Here is a 21,049-nt window from a genome sequence, read left to right as displayed (position 1 = left end):
CTTTTGGGGCCAGGGAAGTGGCTGCTTATGAAGAAAATCCTACTTGATCATTGGTGTGATTTGATGCCACAATATGGGTTTGGGATTAAAACCCTAAAGAACCACAGATGCTGGAAATGAGTTTAAAGTTTCTTGACAGACTGGTCAAAGAGAAGGTCAAATCAAGAACTGTCTTCAGGCTCAGACTTCAAGGTAATGCTATGAATGGTATATTAATAGTTAATACTGCTGTATATGGTAATCATGAATGATTATAATTCCATCACATAAGAAGTAACCTGTCTTCTTTGTTGTCTCATTTCAATGTGCTCTGTAGATTGTCTCTCATTCCAGAGGGTACTTATTGTAGCAGTGCCTAAACTAATAGAATCTAAATTAATCTAATCTAATGTGTTCTACCTTTGGCCACACTGTGGTATGTGATGTGACTCTTATCACAATCTTGGAGGATATAGTGTGCTGGAAATCAAGCCCCACTATTCCACGAGTCATCGCAAGTATAAAATATGACCAGTTTTATACTTTAAGATGATTAATGCTCAATTATGTCCACTGTGCAAGATAACAGAGACTCACAAGGTCTGGCAGCATCTGTGAAAGCAAAAACAGAGTTAACATTTCGGGTCTGGTGGCCCTGAGGAAGGGTCACTGGACCCGAAACGTTAACTCTGTTTTTGCCTTCACAGATGCTGCCAGACCCGCTGAGCTTTTCCAGCAACTTTGTTTTTTGTGGCTATTTATTTACATGAGTTGGCTACTGTTTCTGTTTACACAAGCACAAACACATCAGAAACTAATCCATAGGCTATGAGAATGCTTTGGGATACACCAAGGTTAAGGGATGATTTCAGATCCACCACAGGCTTGAGATAAAGGCAAATGATTTTGCTCATAATTAAGAAAAGCTTTGGAAACTATTCCTATTCAAAAATCTCCACTCCTGGTCGTCCACAGATGGCAGCTCCATGCACCAGAAGAGCCATCATGCTCAATGAAACTTTCAGTTATTTCTATCTACATTGATCCCAATAACCTTAAATCTCATTTTGAAACCAGATATTTACCTCGTCCTCATCTTGAAAGAGTTTAACACAGCTCAGGTGTTTTTTGTGAGAGCTACTTCCAGATGTCAACGGTGCCAGAGGCAAACTAAGTTCTTCTGATCTCTGGTATTGCTGATCTAAAGCAGATTGTTACCATTTTGTGATTCTAGAAGGAGGCCCACCACTGATTTCTCAGAGAGAAACCAGGAGCAGCCAATGAAAACAACCCACAACCCATAAATAAATGCACACATATCCTAACTTGTGCAACCAGGCACAATGTTGGATCAGTCCTGTGACTGAATCAACAAGGACCAAAACATGTAACAGTTTCACAGAGTAATGGCTAGAATGTACGGCCTAGAAGCAGACCAGTTTGGCTCATCTCGTCATGTTTGTGTATTTATGCTCCACATAAATCTGAGTCTACGTTTGTTAATCTAACTCTGCCATTACACTACCACCTTTAAAACAAAGAGAGAAATAAGCAAGTACCTCTTCTTCATCCTCCTCATCTTCGACATCTAAGATTCCAGAATCCTGCTCAGACATTGGGCTAGTATTTTCCATCTCAGCATCAAAACCAATTCCACCATCTTTCTTCACTTTCTTCCCAGTTCCGACCTTATGCTGCTGAGAGACAACATTATCCAGGCTCCTCTGTTGATGGGCCTGAAAAGAAAAGCAGCAATAAAACACCTTCAGAACAAAAATTACTGCAGAATACCATGGCAGATAAGCACTAGACATAAATCCAGCAACCAGCAAATGTAGCAGAGTGACGAATGCGTCAAAAAGAAGTATAGATTTCATGAGTCAACCATCTTCCAAAATGTCTCACAATCATCAAAATACATTTTGAACTGTGATCACTGCAGTCCCACAGAAAAAGACCTCAGTACACTGCATGGTTCAGTGATCTGTAATAATGTAGGTTAGGATGATGGGAGAAATCTTATGCTCTCATTTGGGAAGCACCATGGAATATGCCTCGCTTAGTAATAATAAACCGCCTCTTGTTTAATGTCTCAACCAAAGCAAGGCAACTTTGTCCATAAAAGCATCAGTCTAGGTTCTATTCTCCTGGAAAGAGTTTTTAACTCATGACCTACTACACTGGGGGAAAAATGCTCAGAACACCAACGAAGCTGGGTACCATCTGAACACTCTACTATTAAAGGATCCGTTGAGAATTCTAATGCTCAGAGATTACAAATCTGATAGACTTGCACCCTTACTGTGCTAAAATCAACCTTCTCTCTGATTTTTTTCAGGACATCAAAGCCTTTCCCTCCTAGCAACTTTAATTTACTGCACAAGCTTATTAAATTAATTTGTCAATCCTTTCGATTAAATTTTGCACATCTTCTTTCCCACAATCTTTCTCACAGGTCTAAGTTGTGGTTCCCATCTCTACAACAAATGATTATGGTTCTACTTCCATTCTGAAGGCTTCTATAGATTTACTTGGGATATCTGTAATGGAAACATTTAACTCTTTACTACAGGTCAGTGTTTGTGTGGCACTGGGACATTTTCCCCATTCTAATAGTCAGGGAGACATAGAGATCTGCAGCATGGAAACAGACCCTTCAGTCCAACTTGACCATGCCAACCAGATATCCTAAACAGATCTAGTCCAAATTGCCAGCATTTGAACCACATCCCTCTAAACCCTTCCTATTCATGTACCTATCCTGACTTCTTTTAAATGTTGTAATTGTACCAGCCTCCATCACTTCCTCTGGCAGCTTATTCCATACAAGCACTACCCTCTGCATGAAAAGGTTGGCCCTTGGGTCCGTCCTAAATCTTTCCCCACTCACCTTAAATCTATGCCCTCTGGTTTTGAACTCCCCTACCCTGGGGAAAAGATCTTGGCTATTACCCTATCCATGCCCCTCATGATTTTATAAACCCCGATAAGGTCACCCCTTAGCCTCTGATGCTCGAAGGAAAATAGGCCCAGCCTATTCAACTTCTCTCAAGAGCTCAAACCCTCCACCCTGGCAACATTTGGTAAATCTTTTCTGAACTGTTTCAGGTCTCACAACATCTTTCCTACAGCAGAGAGGCCAGAACTGAATGCAGTATTACAGAAGTGGTCTAACCAATGTCCTGTACAGCCACAATGATTTATTTCTTTCTCCCTTACCTGTCTGTCTGGTTTCTCTATAAATAAATCTATACTAAAAACTGAAAGAACTACAGACGCTGGACATCAGAAACAAAAAAAGAAATTGCTGGAAAAATTCAGCAGGTCTGACAGCATCTGTGGAGGGAAATCAGAGTTAACGTTTCAGGTCCAGTGACCCTTTTTTAGAACTGATAGTATCTAGGAATAAGTTGGTTTTTATGCAGAGGAGGGGTGAGGAGAGAAGGGAGAGTAAACAGTAGGCGGAGATAGAGCCCAAAGACAGAGAAAAACAGTTGGACGTACAAAGGAGTGGATGAAGGTCAGTCTGGGGGAATGAACAGCTACTTATGGGGACCATAGTAGCTGACAATGGATTGTGTGTGGTAGCAACTCATGTGATGACATGGTCTGATGTGTGACGGTAGGGTAAGGACATGGGCAAAGGTGCTTCAAGCTGTAAAATTGTTGATCATAATATTAAGTCCAGAAAGCTGCAGAGTTCCCAAGGAGGAAATGAGGTGCTGTTCTTCCAGCTTGCGCTGAGGCAGCTGAAAGCTTTGGGTCTTTTTTGAGGACAGAGCGTAGGTGGGTCCACAAATCGATCACCCAGTCTACACTTTATTTCCCCAACATAGAGCAGGCCACATTGTGAGCAGCGAATGCAGTAAACTAGACTGAGTGAAGTGCAGGTATGGCGCTTTGGAAGGTGTGTTTGCACCATTGAATACTGAGGAGGGAGGAAGTAAACACGCAAGTGTTACACCCTCTGCGATTCCAGGGGAAGGTGCCATGGGGCTGTGGGAACTTGTTGGGAATGAAGGACAAGTGGACCAAGGCTCATAAACAGAATGATTCCTGCGGAAGGTTGACAAGGGAGGGAAGGTAAATATGTGTCTGGTGGTGGCAGAAATTGCAGCTAATGATCCTATGGATGTGGGTGCTGGTGGAATGGTAGGTAAGGGCAAGGGGGACCCTATTACTGTTGTGGCAAGGGAGAAGAGAGAGAGGGTGAGGACTGAAATGCAAGAGTGGGTCACTCCTGGCTGACGGCCCTGTCAGCTATGGTCCTCGGTTGAGGAAGGGTGTATTTCAGACGCTCCCTTGTCAAAACTGGCATCATCAGAACAGATGAGATGGAGGAACTGGGAGAATGGAATAGAGTCTTTACAAGAAACAGGGTGTAAGGTTGTACAGTTGAGGTACCTGTGGGAGTTGGTTGGTTTTCAGTGGATATTGGAGGCCAGTCTATCCCCAGGAATGGAAACACTGATGTCATGGAAGGGAAAGGAGAATGGACCAGAAGAAGGTGAGAGCAAGTTGGAAACTGGAAGCAAAATAAACTCATCCCATTCCGGGTGAGAGAGGGAAGCAGCACTGATAATGTCATTGATATACTGGAGAAAGAGTTATGGGTGTGGGCTCAAGTAGGATTGGAACAAGAAATGTTCCATGTACCCCACAAGAAGCTTTAAATAAATCTGTACTATTTGCTTCAATCACTCCTGGTATTAGCAAGTTCAATGCTCATGCCACTCTTGGATGAAGAAGTTACTTCTGACTTCCCTACTGGATTTCTTAGCTTACATTAATAACTTTGAGTTATTCTCCTCTCCATTACAAGAACCATTCTCTCTGTACCAAAGACTTTTGTAAGTTTAAAGGCTTCTCCTATTTCAGTCCTCAGCCTTTTATTTTGTAATCAAGGCTGACAATCGGTGTGCAATATTGAGGGAGCAGCCATCTTTCAACTTAGACATTAAACTCAGGGCTCATCTGACCTCTGTGGTGGATGTAAAGAATCCTACCACACAGTTTGAAAGTTTATCAAGAGTTCACCTCATTCCCAGCTAGTAATTAACCATCACAAACATTATAAATGCAGGCTCTCTGTCTGTTTGTGGGAGGTCACCATGCGTAAATTGACTGCCATATTTTCTATATTTATAACGTTTTGTGGGGAGAAAGAAGGCTCACATGACTGTGAAGCATTCAGGGAATCCTGAGGCTGTTAAATTCTGTTGAAATGGAAATTATTTTCTTCTGTTGTTTTAAATTGCTTGAATATTATCATTCAGGCCAACACTGGTTCCCCTCTGTTTCTGAATCTTAAAAGTTCATCAGCTTTTCTTCAATTTGCTCTTGAAGTATTGGTATCACTGCCACAGTTATCATTTATTGGCCACCAATAAATGCACAAAAGCCATTATAAGTCAATCATAAAGGCAAAGACCAAAGCCGCCTTCAGGCCTAGCAGGGCATGGCCAGGAGCTTCCCTTCCATGAATGATGTTCATTTAACCCGTTATACACCACAAGTTAGCAAAATAATTGAATTATATTATTACTATAGCAAAAAGGGATTTCAAACTTTTAACCTCTAGATTCCCATTTAGTATTAAAGCATGAGAGTTCGTGGAAAGCATGGAAATCCTCCCTGGTGGCCTTAGCATTATACAGAAATAATCAGATTTCCGCTTCTTTATGTCTTTAATACACTCAATTCTCACTGAACATTTTATTGGAGGCTCATGAAACTACAAAACCAGAATTACATTCAAGCAGCCAGGGAACATCTAAGAATAGACAGGCTTTAAATTAGTATCCCATCTGAAAGGCAGTATCTTTAATAGTGCAACACTCCTATGCAGTACTGCAGCACAGTGTAATCCTAGACATTTGTGTTCAAGCCTCCAGGACAGAACCTAAACTCTCAACTTTCAAACTGAAGAGGTACTATCAATGAACTATGGTTGACAAAGAGCTCCTGAACTATCTTGCGACTGACTCTATATTGCACTGGTGGGATCTCAAAATACACTTATTCCTATCCCTACCTCCTTTGTCTGAAGTTTTTTTCTGAAATAAAACAATGGATTTTTGTGTTAGTGTAGAACCTTATTATGTCTCTCAGAAACATTTTCAAGGACTTCATAAACAATTACTTTAAAGTAAAGAAGCTGCTGTGAAACAAACATGGCAGTGAATCTGTGCCAACAATGTCCTGTAAACAGTAATAGAATGTATGATCAGCTAATGTGTTTTTGGTGGTATGGCTGAGGAAGGAGCTTTGGTCAGGATAAAAATAAAAATACTATAAATTTGCAGACATGGCCAATGAATAGAGCTCACACCCACTCAAACATAAACTTCACACAGTAGCAACACACCCACACTCACTTAAAGAGAGACTTGTGTTCATAATAAGTCTTCCACGACATCAGGACACCCCTAATCATTTTACAGCCAACAGTGTAGTCACCATGTAACATGGGAAATGTGGCAACCGATTTGCAGAAAGCAAGATTCCACAAACAACAAAATTAATGCACAGATGACCCGTTTGAGATATAATTCCAGGTAAAATTGCTTCCCGAGATGCCACAGATAACTCCTCATCAAAAGGGATAAAGGATCTTTATCAGTTACTTGGGAGGGGCAGACAGGACCTTATTTAATATCTTATCTCACAAAGTCAGTATCCCTAACAATATAGTATGCCCTTCATATAAGACTGTAAGATATAACAGCAGAATTAGGCTACTCAATTCAGCGAGTCTGCTCCGCCATTTCATCATGTCTGATATGTTTCTTAACCCCATTCTCCTGCCTTCTCTCAGTAACACTTGGTTCCCTTACTAATCAAGAATCTATCTATCTCAGTCTTAAATACACTCATGGCTTGGCCTCCACAATCTTTAGCAGCAATAAGTTCCACAAATTCACCACCCTTTCAATGAAGGAGTTCCACATCTCAGTTCTAAAGGGTCATCGCCTCACTCTGAGGTTGTACCCTCGGGTCCTATTCTCTCCTACTAGTGGAAGCATCTTCTCCACATCAACTCTATCCATGCCTCTCTGTACTCTCTAAGTCTCAATCGTCCTCCTAAACACTACGTACACCATTGGGGTGGCACGGTGGCTCAGTGTTAGCACTGTTGCTTCACAGCACCAGGGACCTGGGTTCGATTCCACCCTCGGGTGACAGTCTGTGTGGAGTTTGCACATTCTCCCCGTGTCTGTGTGGGTTTTCGCAGGGTGCTCCGGTTTCCTCCCACAGCCCAAAGATGTGCTAAATTACCCGTACTGTTCAGGGATGTGTAGATTAGGTGAGTTATAGGGGGATGGGTCTGGGTGGGATATTCTGAAGATTGGTGTGAACTTGTTAGGCCGAAGGGCTTGTTTCCAGACTATTCTATTCTATTCTACAATGAGTACAGACCCAGAGACCTCCACCACTGCTCATATGACAAGCCCTTTATCCCCAAGATCATCTCCATAAACCTCCTCTGGATCCTCTCCAATGTCGGCACATCCTTCCTTAGATAAGGGACCTATTACTGTTCATAAAATTCCAAGTGCAGTCTGACCAGAATTTTGTACATCCTCAACAATACATCTCTGCTGTTCTATTCTAACCCTCCTGAAATGAATGCTGACATTGCATGTGCCTTCCTAACTGCCAACTGAGCATGCATGTTAGCCTAAAGAAAATCCTGAATTAGGGCTCCCAATTTCCTTCATGTCCCAAATTTCTGAAGTCTTTCCCCATTTAAAAAATAGTCTACTCTTCTAACCTTCCGAACAAATTAGGACCTTAAACCTTCCCACATTGTATTCCATCTGTCACTTCTTTTCCCACTTCCCCAGCCTGCACAAGTCCTTCTGCAGCCTTCCTGCTTCCTCAATACTACCTGTCCTTCCACCTATCTTTGTGTCATCTGCAAACTTAGCAAAAATGGCCTCAGTTCCTTCATCCAGATTGTTAACGTATAATGTGAATAGTTATGATTCCAATACTGACATTTGCTTTGCTCCACTGGATGCTAGCTACCATCCAGAAAATGACCCCTTTATCCCCAGTCTCTGCCTTCTGCCACTCAGCCAGTACCTTTCCCTTACGCCATAGGCTTATTTAGCAGCCTCCTGTTCATCACCTTGTCAAAGACCTTTCTGAAAATCCAAATACACTACGTCCACTGGCTCTCCTTTGCCGAACTTGTTTGCTATCTCCTCAAAGAATTCTAAACGATGTGTCAGATATGACATCCCCTTGACACAGCCATGCTGACTCAGCCCTATTTTACTCATGCACTTCTAAGTACTCTGCCATCTCAACTTTAATAGTAGACTCCAAAATCTGACCAACAACCAAGGTCAGACAAACAGGCTATGGCTACCTGTCTTCTTCCCTTCTTAAAAGGAATGTCACATTAGCCGTTTTCCAGTCCTCTAGCACCACCCTCCCTGACTCTAACAATTTCTGAAAGATCACAGAATCCCTACAATGTGGAAACAGACCATTCAGTCAATGGAGTCCACACTAACCCTCCAAAGAGCATCCCACCCAGACCCATCTCCAACCATTTCTCTGCATTTCTCACCCTAGACACTATGGGCAATTTAGCATAGTCAATCCACCTAGCCTGCACATCTTTGGATGGTGGGAGGAAACCGGAGCACCCGGAGAAAACCCACGCAGAAACAGTGAGAATGTGTAAACTCCACACAGACAGTCGTCCAAGGCTGGAATCAAACCTGGGTCCCCCCACTGTGAGGCAACAGCTCTACCCACTGAGACACCACGCCACCCCGATCACCACCAACCTCTGCAATCTCTATCTCTAGAAACACCTCAGCTATCTTCTTCAGAAATCTGGGGTATAGTCTATCGGGTCTTGGTGATTTATCCACCTTCAGACTTCTCTGCTTCCCTAGCACCTTCTCCTTAGTGATGGCCACTACATTCACCTCTGCCCCCTCACTCACATTAAGTTCTGATGAGCTGCTAGTGTCTTCCACTGTGAAAAATTCTGCACAAAGTATCTATTCAGTTCGTCCACCACTTCTTTGCTCCCCATGACTACTTCTCCAGCCTAATTTTCCAGTGGTTCAATGTCCACTCTTGCCTCTCTTCTACCTTCTATAGATCTAAACAAAAACTTTTACAGTGTTCTTTTATACTACTAGCTAGCTTATCTTCATATTTTATCGTCTGCCCCCTTATCTTACATGGCACTGGACTATCAGTCTCACGCTATGCACGGCTCGAGTGGGACATGACCCTGTGTACCTTCTGACTCAGACGTGCACGTGTGAACCATCCAAATAACAGTATAGATACAGTGTATAGGTAACCAATGAGAATGTGAGCATATCTTACCTGCAGCTTAAGGAAAGTCAAAGCACGACATAAAATATTTGCTACAGAATCATAGAAATTTACAATAAAATAATGCCAGATATAATTACATTTTTTTGGATTTTGATTTACATAGAGGCAATTGGAAGTGGAGGTTCTAGAGAGGCTTTTGTTTAAAAACAGGTCATAAAGTCTTTTGGACAGTAACCCAAACATGTAAGTTCCAAGAAATCATGTGACCGAGTGTCTAGAGAACCCGTCTAGTGTTAATAGATATAACATTTACAATATTAGGTTATGAAAGGCAGAGTAAAAACATTAAGGCAACTGGTTTAGTTCTAACTTCAGAACAGAAGATTCAGAGTTTGAGTTCAGAAGAACCCAGAATTTAGAATTCTGAAGAATGCACAACTGTTTCTCCTATAGGGATCAAGTAACTTCAGTAGAAGTTGTTTCAAGTCTGTAGAACTTCTAAGCCAAGATAATTTGGTATAAGTCATCCAGATCACTAGAACTGAGAAGGTTTAGACCATCAGAACTAAGAGATGTTCATCAGCAGCTTTGAAATTGAATCATAATATAGTCTCCTCAATTCAAGAAGAAACTAGAAAAGACAGTTTTGTGACTTTAGAGTCATAGAGTAATTCAGCATGGAAACAGGCCCTTGAGCCCAAACTGGTCCATGCTGACCATGGTGCCCACTCAGCTCGTTTCAATTGTGCACATTTGGTCCATATTCCTCTAAACCCTTCTCATCTATGTACCTATCCAAATTTTTTTTTAATAATGCTATTGTACCTGCCTCAAGCATTTTCTCCAGCAGTCCATTTCATTTGAGCACCACTCTCTGCATGAAGAATGTGCCCCTTGTGTCCTTCTTAAATCTTGCCCCTCCCACGTTAAATGTATTCCCTCTAGTTTTCAATTCCCCATCTCTAGGGAAAAAGACCAAATGTATTCATCCTATCTCTGACCCTCATGATTTTATATAAATCAGTAAGGTCACCCCTCATTCTTCTAATGGCCCAAGGAATAAAGTCCTTTGTTTCAAAATGTTTAAGGTCCAAAGAAATGGGTGCAGAATGAGCTGCTCTGCCCCTCAAGCCCACGCCAGCATTCAATGTGATCATTGTCAATAGAACATAGAACATTACAGCACAGTACAGGCCCTTCGGCCCGCGATGTTGTGCCGACCTGTCATACCGATCTCAAGCCCATCTAACCTACACTATTCCATGTACGTCCATATGCTTATCCATATTCCATGTACGTCCATATGCTTATCCATATTCCATGTACATCCATATGCTTATACGGCACTCCTCACATCCTCTATCCTGCCGTTTCTCCAAATCAAGGACTGTCTGCAGCAAGGAGTTCAAAAGACTTGGAACCCTCTGAAAGAAGAAATTCCACCTCAGCTCAGTCTTAAATTGGTGACCTTTTGAGACTTTGCACTCTGGTTCTAGACTCTCCCATGAGGGGAAACAACCCCTTAGCATTTACTCGGTCAAGCCCCTTAAGAATCCTGTAAACCTCAATGAGATCACCTTTCATTCTTCTAAACTCTAGTGAGTAGAGTCCCAATCTTTACTCAGAATCCTTACTCAGAAGACAATCCCTCCATAGCAGGGACCATTGTGTGAACCTTCTTTCAACTGCCTCCACTGAAACAATATCGTTCACTTAATAAAGGAACCAAAACTGCTCGCACTACTCCAGCAGAACTGTAGGCAAATGTCATTCATTACTCATACCACCCAGTATGGCTGCTTTTCATCCTGCATTCATCAGGATAATTTACAAGGATACTAATTCAAGGAGCAAAACCAAAATTTGCAGTGCTTGAAGAGTGCATCCTTCATTAATTCTTCTTCAGATGTTTGTCATATTTCTGGAGAGGTGGAGGGGGCTAAGGTGTTCTGCTGGATGCAAAAGGGAGTGGCCCAGAAGCTGCTGGTGGCTCCAGGGGAGAACATTAATGCCCTTTTCCCACTCACGGGATCTGGGTGTCATGAGCTGGGCCAGTATTTATTTGCAGCATCCTTCCCCCAAATGCCCCACTTCCCAGGCCCCTAACACACAGCATTTCAGAAAAAAACACTGGTTCATGTATGCAACACAATGTGCCTATTTAACACACAAAAATAAAAGATTACATAAGTTTTGAGCTAACAAAAGGCTATGCCAGAGTTCAGAAATACAAACTTTGAAATAAGAGTTTGAAGTACCCAAAACACTTGTGAAAGAGACTGCATAACAATACTCCGCACAACATTGCCACAAAAACAATGGCAGGGAGCCAAGCAAATGCTCCAGAAACTACAATGACCTCTTGTCCCTCAATCAGACAAGTGCTGAATTATTTTTGAGAAGTGCAAAGTCAACATGTTAACATTGTTTTTCCCTTTCTCCTAAACTGAAACACAAACCCACAAGAGTGATAAGAACTGTATGATTTGTCTGCCCTTGCTACTGTTATCTTCCAGCCCACTTCCCCATAGATCAGATCTAACAACAAAACTCTCTGTAAATGGACAGGGACGTGACAGATTGACTTGGCCTTTGTTTGACTCCATAGCCACGGTCAAAAGTGCATGAACTAGGTTGAGGTAATGCAGTCTTGATCTAAATAGACTTTCTTTGTGTGAACAAATGCAATATGTATACAAGATTCTGATAAAGGATTTTAACATGAATCTGAAAAGATTTTTTTGTATATTAGGTTAGGGCTAAGACATTGCTTCATAAATAGCATGCAAAATAAAAAAAGCAAAGATTGTTCATGTATCTTGCCAAGAGGTGAAGTTTCAGGAGTCATAGCTAGTTTGCTCAAATCGTCAGTCCTGCTCCACTATGTCAGGCTACCATACAATCGGCAAACACGCCAGATTAAGACAGGGTAGAATTGTGAAGCACAAGAGGCAGCCATTCAGTCCACTGTGCCTGTCAAAACTCTTTGAAAGAACTGTTCAATTAGTCCTAAATCTGTCTTTTGCTCGTATCTCTGAAATTCCTTCCCCCTTCCCCCTATGTTGCAAGTTACTACTGAATCTATTTCCACTTCTGTTTTTCCAGGTCAACTACATAAAGAAGTTCTTTTAATCTCACTTCTGATTCTTCTGTCATCACAAAAGGTGCGGACATTGATATTTGGGGTTGGTGCTTTTAACTATCAGGACAGGCTACAAAGTTAGGAATGTGCAACCAGAATGAGCAAAGCAACACAGGTGAGACCTAACCAAATCTTTTAGAATTCTCAAGCAAACTGATAAGCTGCATTATAATAATGTGTTGCTAAAATCACAAGACTAACTTGTATTTACGTAGCATTTTCAATGACCTATCTTGGCACACAGTGCCGATGCCATTTCTTTGAAAGAGCTCTTTCTTCAGAGTCAGGAATCCTTCTTCCTTCCAGGATTTACCTTTGCAAGTTTACTTTCAATCTGGATATCTCAGCCTTAAATATGCATGAGGACTCTGCTCCCAGAGCTCTGTAGCAAGGAGTTCCAAAGACTCTCAAACCTCAAAAAGAAATTCCTCTTCATCTCAGTTTTAACTGGGCACCCCTTAATTCTGACCTCTGGTCCTAGACTCTACCCGATGGGAGACATCCTCTCAGCATTTACCCTGCGAGGTCCCTTAAGAATCCTGCATGTTTCAATGAGATCACCTCTCATTCTTCGAAACTCCAGTGAGTAGAGTCTCAACCTGTTCAATCTTCGCTCATGAGACAATCCCTCCATAGCAGTGTGAACCTGTTCTAAACTCCCTCCAATAAAACAATATCTTTCCTCAAATAAGGGGACTAAAACTGTTCACAGCACACCAGATGTGATTTCACCAGCACTTGTACAGCGCAGGAAGACCTCCATACTCTTAAACTCCAAAACCCATAAATAAAGTCCAACATTCTATTAGCCTTCGAGTGCAGGATACAGTGTTAAAGCTGTTGAAAAGGTGCAGAGAGATCAACATTAAAATGTAAGAGGTCCCTTCAAAAGTCTGATAACAGCAGGGAAGAAGCTGCCGTTAAATCTGTTTGAACATGTATTCAAAGTTTTATGCCTTCTGTTGGATGGAAAAGGGTGGAAGGGAGTGTAACCAGGATTGGAAGGGTCTTTGATTATGTTTTTGCTTTGTCAATGCACCTGAAAGTATAGACAAAGTCTGTGAATGGGAGGCTGGTCTGCATGATGGACTGGGATGTGTTCACAACTCTCTGAGGTTTCTTGCGGTCTTGGGAAAAGCAGTTGCCAAACCACGCTGTGATGCTTTCTATGGTGCATCTATAAAAATTTCTAAGAGTCTTCATGGACAATGCAAATTTTCTTAGACTCCTGAGGAAGTAGAGGTGTTGCAGTACTTTCTTGGTCATTGTTCAGACTCCAATAGCATCCCAAAAATATTAAACGATCAAGCCAAAAGAGAGAGGGGAAAACTGCAGAATACCTATCAAAAGAGAAAATGCACTCGGGAAATAAATGAGAGTAAAGATCAACAGGTCCTGTGAATCTGATGAGTTACATCCTGGGATGTTAACAAAAGGGATGTGCTGAGGTAGTAAACGCACTGGTTGTAATCTTTCAAGAATCCTTCGATTCTGGTAAAGTCCAAATAGATTGGAAAACTGCTAATGTAATGTCTTAATTCAAAAGGGAAAGGAGACAAAAATCAAGTAACTTGATAGTTAACTTAACCTCTGGCATTAGGAAAGTTTTAAGAGAATAGAGGATATAATAACACATCCATTACAAATAATCTAACCGAGTTAACATGGCTTCATGTAACAGAAATCATCTGATAAATTTATTACAATTCTTTGATTTGGTTAAAAGCAAGACAGATAATGGAGAACAAAAAGATGTAATAGCTTTGGATTTTTAAAATGCATTTGACAAGGTAACACACATAACAGCCCATGGTGTTGAGGGTACTACATTAGCAAGAATGGAGAATTAGCTAACTAATAGAAAACAGAGTTGGGATAAAGAGGCATTTTCAAGAATGGCAACCTATAGCAAGTGAAGTGCCACAGGATCCGTGGTGAGACCATAATCACTTACAATACATATTAATGATTTGGATGATGGAAGTGGGTTACCAATTTTGTAGATGACACAAATGTAAGGTGAATGGTGAGGACGACACAAACAGCCTGCAGAGGTACACAGACAGATTGATTGTGTTGGCAAAATCTTGGCAGACGGAACCGAAAGTGGGATATTATGAGGTTATGTAATTTGGTCTGAAGAATTGAGGAGGTGAAGAAAGAAAGCAGCAGCTCAGAGGTATTTAGAAGTTTTTGTACATTAATTACAAAATGCTCGCATACAAGTTCAGCAGATAAGAGGGAAGACAAATGGAATGCTTATCTTTACATCCAAGGGAATAGAATACAAAAATAGGGAAGCTTTGCTAAAAATAAACAAGCACTAGCTAGACCACTTGGAGATAGCAAGAACTGCAGATTTTACAGTCAGAGTCAATAGTGTGTCCTGCTACATCAAGGACCATAACATCCCCCCTCTGGTGATTCGACACCCTCAACCGCATCTCCTGCATTTCCCTCACTTCTGCTCTCAAACCCCCTTCCCCCAACAAAAATAAGGACAGATTTCCCCTGGTCCTCATATACCACCCCACCAACCTCCACATCCAGTGCATCATCCTCCGTCACTTTTGTCACCTGCAATCCAGCCCCACCACCAAAGAGACATTTCCCTCCCCACCCCTATGTGCCTTCCGTAGAGACTGCTCATTCCGAAACTCCCTCATCCACTCCACAGTCTCCACCAACCCCAGCATTTTTACGTGTATCCACAGGAGGCACTAGACCTGCCTCTACACCTCCCCTCTCACCTCCATCCAAGGCCCCAAACAATCCTTCTGTATCCAACAGGGATTCACCTGTAGGTCCTCCAAACTAGTCTATACTGTACCTGTTGCTCCTGATGTGGTCTCATCTACATTGGTGAGTCCAAGCGCAGACTTGGCAACCCATTCACAGAGCATCTGCACTCTGTATGCTATAATGAACACCACCTTCCAGTTGCCAACCATTTTAACTCCCTCTCCCACTCCCTGGGTGACACGTCCATCTTGGGCCTCCTCTAGTGTCGCAAATACGCCACACGTAAACTGGAGGAACATCACGTCATATTCCACCTTGGGAGCCTACATAGAATCCACCAGTTTCAAAATCTCTCCACCCCTGGCCTCATCCTATGTCCAAACCTGCCTGCTTGACCTGACACAACTTGTCCATCTTCTATCTCACCTTAACTACCCCAACCTTCCCATGACCTATCTCCACAACAACCTACCCGCATCCACCATTCCACCTGCCTTCCCCCAGCCCCAAACCTTGTATTTATTTCCAAGCTCCCTTTCCACTCCCCAGTCCAGATAAAGGGTGTAAGCCCAAAACATTGACTTTCCTACTCTGATTATGGCTGATTTGCCGTGTTCCTCCAGCTCCACACTGTATTGACGAGCTAAACCACATCTAGAATATCGTGAACCGTTTCGATATCTCACCTACGGCAAGATACATTGGCGTTAGAGATAGTCCAATGGATTTATCTCAAGCATGGGAGCATTTTCTCATGAGGGGAGGTTGAGTAGTTCGTGCCTGCACTCATTGGAATTTGAAAGAATGAGAGGGTACCTTATTGAACCAAATAAGATTCTTAGAATTCCTGACAAAGTAGATGTGTAGAGATGTTTTCATGTGTCAGACAGACTATGGCCAGAGGGAACAGATTAAGTGTGCATCCATATAAGACCAAGATGAGGGTTTTTTTTAAAATTTTCTCTCAAAGAGTAGTCAATCTATGGAATTCTTTACCACAGAGTGCGATCAAAGCTGAGTCATTAAGTATATTCAAGACTGAGATTGACAAGTTTTTAATCAGTAAGAGAATCAGGTTTATGAGGAAAAGGCAGAAAAGTGGCATTGAAAATCATCAGATCAGCAATGATATAATTAAACAGAGGAGGAGACTAGATGAGTCAAATAGTCTACTTCTGCTCCTACACCTCATGATCCTACATGGCAGATTTGAGAAAGTCATTCATGACACAGAAGGTAGCCACTCAGCCCAATTTCCAAGTGAGCTCAAACTAGAGCAATTCGGTTGCTTCTATTTGCCAGTTCTAACACCATAGCACTGTAAGTTTATTTCTCCTAACTACCCATCAAATTTCCCTTTGAAATTCATTCATCATTCCCACGCAGAAAATGAACAGTCAATTTGAACACATCAAGCTCCACAAACAGGAATTGGATCATGACCAGATAATTTCCTTTAGAAGTGTTAGCTACAGGACAAATGTTGGCCAATAAAGCATTGAGAATGGTCTTGTACTTCTTGAATTGCTCCTAAAAGCATAGCTTTAAATTGAGGGGTGAATATAGCTTTACATTGAGGGGTGAAAGATATAGGACAGATGTCAGAGGTAGTTTCTTTACTCAGAGAGTAGTAAGGGAATGGAACGCTTTGCCTGCAACGGTAGTAGATTCGCCAACTTTAGGTACATTTAAGTCGTCATTGGACAAGCATATGGACGTGCATGGAATAGTGTACGTTAGATGGGCTTGAGATCGGTATGACAGGTAGGCACAACATCGAGGGCCGAAGGGCCTGTACTGTGCTGTAATGTTCTATGTTCTATGTTCTATTCTTCTACATGATGTGAGAAGTCCAAAAGACAGCACATCCAAAAGTCAGCTCACACTCAGCCTGCACAAATATGTTGGCTAATCTTTATGGTCAATGCAAGGACACATAATCAACTAATTCCACTGATTCTACCACTCCAGAAACACAATTACTATGCTACCACAATTGTAGTTTCCATTTGCTGTACTCCACATCTACAAGCAAAGGGTAACAGTTGCTGACACAATAAGCAATCCAGTGTGTGTTTGGGGCTATTCGCTAAGAAGTGAATTAAAGCATCCTAATTTAATTTGGCCTAGTTTTAACAGTTGATGAGGAAGGTGGGGTGCCTGGCCAAGGTGCAAGGATAAGTGAAACAAGAGACAAAGTTAGAAAAATGGAGGACAATAGATTCTCTGAAAGGCTTCAGGCAAGCCAAAATACAAATAGCATGAGGTTAAGCAAGTAAATGTTTAATAACTTAAGCACTTAAATCACTCCCTCATGTCAGGTCCTTTTTATATGTCTCTTATTATTACACATCCCCCATAGAAAAATCATCGGAATGAACTTTCTAAAGTTATCCACTGCTGAGCACAAGGAGTACTTTGCTTTTTTAAAATTCACCCATCTCACATAAAATAGAACTAAAGCTTAAGCTTGGAGCAGTTATGTAAGAACAGAAAAGCTAAACTGAGCAGCTTGTTGCCAGAGAAATAGCTACTGTAAAATGCTCCATCACAAACTATCAGTGAAGCAGAATCCGTAAACTCTTAACATGGAGTTGCCCGAAAAAGATAGATATGGAAGCACATGGGCAATCAGGACGAAAACCCCATTCTATTGCTTGCTCCATTGGTTCAAGACAGTAACTCAACACCAACTTCCGACGAAGGGTCATCGGATCCAAAATGTTAACTCTGTTTTCTCCTCCACGGATGCTGCCAGTCTTGCTGAGACTTTCCAGCAACTTTGTTTTTGTTCCTGATTTAGAGCATCCGCAGTTCTTTTGGTTTTTACCAACTTCTCAAGAGTTGCTGGGAATGAGCTTTAAGTGCTGGCACAGCTAGTGACACCTGCATTCCCCAAATGGATTAAAAATACATATTCCCGACTTGTGTTGAGTGGACTGGCTTTGAGGAGTCAGGAATTCCCAGAATTTGTCATTGCCTGGCATTTGTGTCACGTGATCACTACTTGCTGCATATCAACCCAAGCCTGGTTGTTGCCCAGGTCCTCCTGCATATGGGTACAGATTACTTCAATATCTGAGGAGTTGTGAATGGTACCAAACATTGCGCAATCACCGATGTAGATCCCAACTTCTGACTTCATAATGGAAGGAAAGTCATTGATGAAGCATTTGAAGATATTTGGGCTGAGGCCAACTACTGAGTTGATTGACTTCCAACAAGCAAAATCATGGAGTATTTTCTGCTTGATTCAATTCTGCTAGGTCCCCTTGATGCCACACTCAGTCTGATGCTGGTTTGATGTCAAGCACAGTCACATTCACCACACGTTGATGATGAGGGTGGTTATTCCCTTCCCTGGTATCCTACTGATGAAAAGCTAGGGAAAGCGGAAGTCCAGAGCACACATACACGCAGAGCAGAAATATAATATGATCAGGTTTAAAAATGTTCAAAATGACTTGTGAACTACCAGCTTTTCAAACTATTCCTTTACTGCAGCTGTTATTCATTCTTGATGTCACACATCACATATCTAGGGCTGACACAAAGTGACTTAACTTCCTGTGGGGCAAACTTGGTGATAACAATTGCAAGAACTGCCTTAAAGGACACTTCAGACCTGAGGAATGGGGCACCCCTCCCTATTTCACATTGGAACTGTTGAAGTGCAGCTGCAACCAAATATAAAAAACTAAGTTAAAAAATAAATCATCTCAAGTTTTTTTTAAATTTCCATTTCTAAATCAACAGATTGCCAGCAGTTCTATAAACCTTGTGACATGAAAAATTATGCAGTCACTAGGTGCCACTTTATCAGTGGGTGAGAGTCAGGAAATGAACATATATTTCCAAGTCAGGTTGCTGTGTGGCTTGGAGGAGGACTTGCAGGTGATGGTCTCCCATGCAGCCTCCACAGACTCAGGGTGATCCCAGTGTTTTACAGCCAAGGAAGCACTTTTGAAAATTTGAACTTTGTCAATGAGGTACCTGAAAATAGCCAAAGGCAAGTAGATGATGATGAAAGTCTGAAATATAGAGAGTGAAGACAGTGAAAGTTAAAGAATATTACACATAAAATAAAAATGTGCATTTTTCAATGATGTTTTAGCCACTGTAGGAGTCAAGGATAAGGAGGAAAGTGGAGAGGATGAAGGAGATTATCTTACTTAATGACAAACTAGTCTCAAGAAATTATATGACCTATTCCTGCTTCTATTTCTTATCATTGTCCAATGCTTTCATAACTTCATTGGGACTCAAAACACTTCACAGTCAATGAAATATTGTCAATGAAATGACATGTCGTCCTTTTCATAATGCAGAAAATGCAGGAGCCAACTTAAACACAGCAAGCTCTTGCAAGCAGCAACGTGAAAATGGCCAGCAAATCTGCTTTTTAATGTGGTCAATACACGGACAGTTAGTCAGGACACTGAGCATAACTCCCTGATCCTATGTTTGTGACAGTGTCTGACACCCAAATTAATCTACAGTGCAAAAAACATGACACATATTGCTGGAATAGCTCAGCAGGTATGGCAGCATCTGTGGAAAGAAATCAGAATTAACATTTCAGGTCCAGTGACTCTTCCTCATAACTGAAGGTACTTAGGAAAAGGTTGGTCTTAATGAAGAAAATAGCATGGGAGGAGGAGGTAAGTAGTAAACAAAAGGTGGAGATAGAGCCGGAAGAGAGAGAAAAACAGTTGGAATAACAAAGGAGTGGATAATGATCAGCCTAGGATATTGAATAGCTACTAATGGACACTATTAGTGGTTAACAATGGGTGTGTGTAATAGCAAATTATGATTACAAAGCTTGGTGTGTGGAGTCTGGGATGAAGATGCGAGCGAAGGTGCCTCAAGCCTTAAAACCAATGAACTCGATATTGAGACCAGAAGGCTGAAGAACTCCCAAGTGGAAAACGAGGTGCTGTCCTTCCAGCTTGTGCTGAGCTTCGGTGGAGTACCAAGCCTGAAACTGAAATGTTAGCCAGAAATAAGAGATAATGGGAACTGCAGATGCTGGAGAATCCAAGATAACAAAGCTGGATGAACACTGCAGGCCAAGCAGCATCTTAGGAGCACAAAAACTGACATTTCGGTTCTAGACACTTCATCATAAAAGGGGGATGGGGAGAGGATTCTGAAATAAATAGGGAGAGAGGGGGAGGCGGACCGAAGATGGATAGAGGAGAAGATAGTGCAGAGGAGAGTATGGGCAGAGAGTTAGGGAGGGGATAGGTCAGTCCGGGGAATATGGAGAGGTCAAGGGGGCGGGATGAGGTTGGTAGGTAGGAAGGAAATGGAGGTGTGGCTTGAGGTGGGAGGAGAGGATAGATGAGAGGAAGAACTGGTTAGGGAGGCGGGGATGAGCTGGGCTGGTTTTGGGATGCAGTGGAGGGAGGGGAGATTTTGAAGCTGGTGAAATTCACATTGATACCATTGGGCTGCAGGGTTCCCAAGCAGAATATGAGTTGCTGTTCCTGCAACCTTCGGGTGGCATCATTGTGGCACTGCAGGAGGCCCATGATGGACATGTCGTCTAAGGAATGGGAGGGGATTTGAAATGGTTCGGACTGGGAGGTGCAGTTGTTTATTGCGAACCGAGCGGAGGTTTTCTGCAAAGCGGTCCCCAAGCCTCCACTTGGTTTCCCCAATGTAGAGGAAGCCACAGCAGGTACGGCGGATGCAGTATACCACATTGGCAGATGTGCAGGTGAACATCATCTTGGGGCCTGGGATGGGTGTGGGAGGAGGTGAGGGGGCAGGTGTAGCACTTCCTGCGGTTGCAGGGCAACATGCCAGGTGTGATGGGGTTGGAGGGGAGTGTGGAGCAGACAAGGGAGTCACGGAGAGAGTGGTGTC

General features: G+C 42.2%; 1 protein-coding gene across 4 annotated transcripts in view; it reads right to left on the bottom strand.

The window, feature by feature from the left end:
• The window catches only part of LOC125458167 (exocyst complex component 6B-like), a 620,472-nt gene that overhangs the window by 385,704 nt on the left and 213,719 nt on the right, over positions 1-21,049 (bottom strand). For all 4 annotated transcript variants that reach the window (XM_048543144.2, XM_048543170.2, XM_059650589.1 and 1 more), the window contains one exon: positions 1,539-1,715. In XM_048543144.2, coding sequence (XP_048399101.1) covers positions 1,539-1,715 — 177 coding nt within the window. The remainder of the gene's footprint in view (positions 1-1,538; positions 1,716-21,049) is intronic.

Source organism: Stegostoma tigrinum, chromosome 1 (genome assembly GCF_030684315.1).
Source record: "Stegostoma tigrinum isolate sSteTig4 chromosome 1, sSteTig4.hap1, whole genome shotgun sequence".
NCBI classification, from domain to species: Eukaryota; Metazoa; Chordata; class Chondrichthyes; order Orectolobiformes; family Stegostomatidae; genus Stegostoma; species Stegostoma tigrinum.
Note: the sequence above shows the minus strand (reverse complement) of the source record. Positions and strands in the feature narration are given on the sequence as shown.